Source organism: Cynara cardunculus (assembly GCF_001531365.2).
Source record: "Cynara cardunculus var. scolymus isolate 2C chromosome LG 16, CcrdV1, whole genome shotgun sequence".
In the NCBI taxonomy this organism is placed as follows: domain Eukaryota; kingdom Viridiplantae; phylum Streptophyta; class Magnoliopsida; order Asterales; family Asteraceae; genus Cynara; species Cynara cardunculus.
This window is the reverse complement of record NC_037543.1, coordinates 6476091-6478583: the sequence shown is the minus strand read 5'-3', so window position 1 is coordinate 6478583 and position 2493 is coordinate 6476091. Positions and strand designations below refer to the sequence as shown.

The window sequence follows — 2493 nt, the reverse complement described above, 5'->3', positions numbered from 1 at the left end:
CTTATCCATCGAAAACGTTCCTCTTCAATTGCCATGTAAGAATCAACGATATATTGTTGAAGCAATCTACCTCCTTGAAGAAGACTTTTTCCTTCATGTAATCTTTGTTGAAGACGAAAACAATAATATTGTCTCATCGTCAATTTTTGTCTTTTTGATTCACTGTTTGACAAGTTTCTTAAAGGAATGTCAGTTCTATAACCATCTTCACCATATGGGTGTATCAATGGGTATGTCATTGACATGAAACTTGGATGCAAATMTGTGATTCTTTGAAGACCTGTAGTTTGATGCTCAACAATTATATCACGATGGCAATTCGACTCTGTAAAATCCCCGACTATTAAACCTGCAAYTTCTGAAGCAGTCGGTATATTATATTGACGACCATCTGTTGTTCTGTTTCCCTTGAGGCACAATCGAAATGAAGAGTGTGGAGATGATTTGAATCTATCTCTCACCATACGGAAACTTTTTACAAGAATGTTATGAGAATCCAACATTTGAGATAAGTCGTGCACAATTTCATGGTCCAACATAGATGCTCGACTGTTGTCCTGAAATGTATTGATTCTGTTACCAATCTCATTGTCAGTATCATATATATAAAGTTGTGCAAATTGTGGTTTTCGCCCATTCTCTGGCAACAGAGATCCAATGCGGTGATAATTTTGGCCACTCATACAGAACACGTATGGGCCCTTTAAGTTATTAATAGATGAATCAATACGACCACCCATTGACGTGAACGCAAAAATGGCATTATACGTTCGGATGTTTTTTTGAAACTGAACTCCTTTTTGCCCAGAAGCATCACTCATGAGATATTGCATGTATTCGGGWGGTTCCTTTAATAATGGCACTTGAACACGCCCCTCCATGCAACAAAATGAAAATTTTGGTTGCGATGTAGTCCGAGTTCTGGTGTTCCGTTCCTCATACCATAACATTGCGCCACAATGATGATGAAAAGTGTATGTAGGAGGTCCAAAATACCATGCTTGTGTCCAATTAACTGTGGTGAATTTAAAAAATGAGAAATTAAGCATCATAAAGTAATATGAAAGCACAAAAGTATAACAAATATTTCTAAATAAATAATAGTTACCTTGTGCATGTCCGGTTTGTACGTTGTGAGATTCGTATAAGGTATTTTGAGTTTCAACTTGGCAAGTTAGGGTGTTTGCAGAACTCTCGGTATTATGGCCATTTCCTATATGAAAAAAAAGTTGGCAAAATGGAAATTGTGTTATATTATGATGTTAGCATAACTGAAAGCTTATTTATGACTTGAATAAGTGGTTTACCTTGACTTTCAACAAGATATTTGATGTTGGTGTAGGCGGTTGAATTTGAAAAAATGTTCAAAGTTTGCGAAAGACTCCGAAGAGTTATGTGCAAATCACGATGCCTGTACTTGTTATAAATGAGGATTAACTTGCGATTCAGTCGTGCATGCTTTCTAATTCTGTCTCTAACAAATCGTAAGTTGTTTCCCATCATTCCATTTGAAGAGCTCGGTTGGTCTTTTTCCAATTGTCGCTTATGCTTTTTATGATGACGACAAATACACATGAACAACTTTTGAAGGTTATGAACATGCTCTTGTGACTCCGGTAAATGTACAGTATCTTGAATTAACGCGTCAAACAGTTCCATTTTATGCCAGGGTACACCTTGAAAGAGAGTATTGGAGTTAAAAATTGGTGGAATAGATTAAAGTTTGTATAATTATATGAAAAATTAACATATTCACGTGACAATTAAATAGCAGTTAATGTTAAAAGTTATCCAAACCATTGTAAATATAAAGAGTGTTTTTCTTGCTCGAGATTTCTATCATCAATATATAACATTTTATCTACCCTTTTGAATTTCAATATTAAGTGTTAATAGCATAATGGGTGAATACAATCTAGAATGCAAAGGTCGTCTTAAAAATATGTGAACTTAAGTATAAAATGTAGAGGTTTGAAAGACAATCATGTTTGTGGTTTTATGCATAAATAGATTGAAGATAACCTGGAAGAAGAATTGACGACTACGTTCTCAAAATTTTGGAAAGGTTGATTCACTGATATCTGGTCAAAAAAAGAACAAAAAAAGCTATAATAAGTATATTTACGACAATGAAAGTAAGTTTATAGGAAATATTATGTATATGCAAGAAGTTAGGACTTAATTTCCAAAATGGTCCAAATGGAAGMACAACCACCTAAAGGTTTATGATTCAACATAAATTGTATTGTAAAGATTTAGTAGGCATATGAATAAAATATTGTAGATTAAGGACGACAAACTCATGTATATAAAAACTCAAATAATGTTGGAAGAAAATTATTTCTATAGAAGTGATAACAAATATCATTTAGTTAGAAGCTTACCTAGATAATGAATAAAATGACTTTTGGAAGAAGGAGAATGGATGCTTCCGTTGCACACTGCGATTCTAGAGTTGAAGCAATATGCAAAGTGTCTATAAAAACTATTGTA

At 33.8% G+C, this 2493-nt stretch overlaps 1 protein-coding gene across 1 annotated transcript in view; it reads right to left on the bottom strand.

The window, feature by feature from the left end:
- The window catches only part of LOC112529654, a 4283-nt gene extending 2624 nt beyond the window's left edge, over nucleotides 1–1659 (bottom strand). Inside the window, exons 1-3 of the mRNA XM_025140993.1 lie at nucleotides 1308–1659; nucleotides 1109–1213; nucleotides 17–1015 (exon numbers count right to left, since the gene is read on the bottom strand). Coding sequence (XP_024996761.1) covers nucleotides 17–1015; nucleotides 1109–1213; nucleotides 1308–1659 — 1456 coding nt within the window. The remainder of the gene's footprint in view (nucleotides 1–16; nucleotides 1016–1108; nucleotides 1214–1307) is intronic.
- Between the last annotated feature and the right edge of the window lie 834 nt (nucleotides 1660–2493).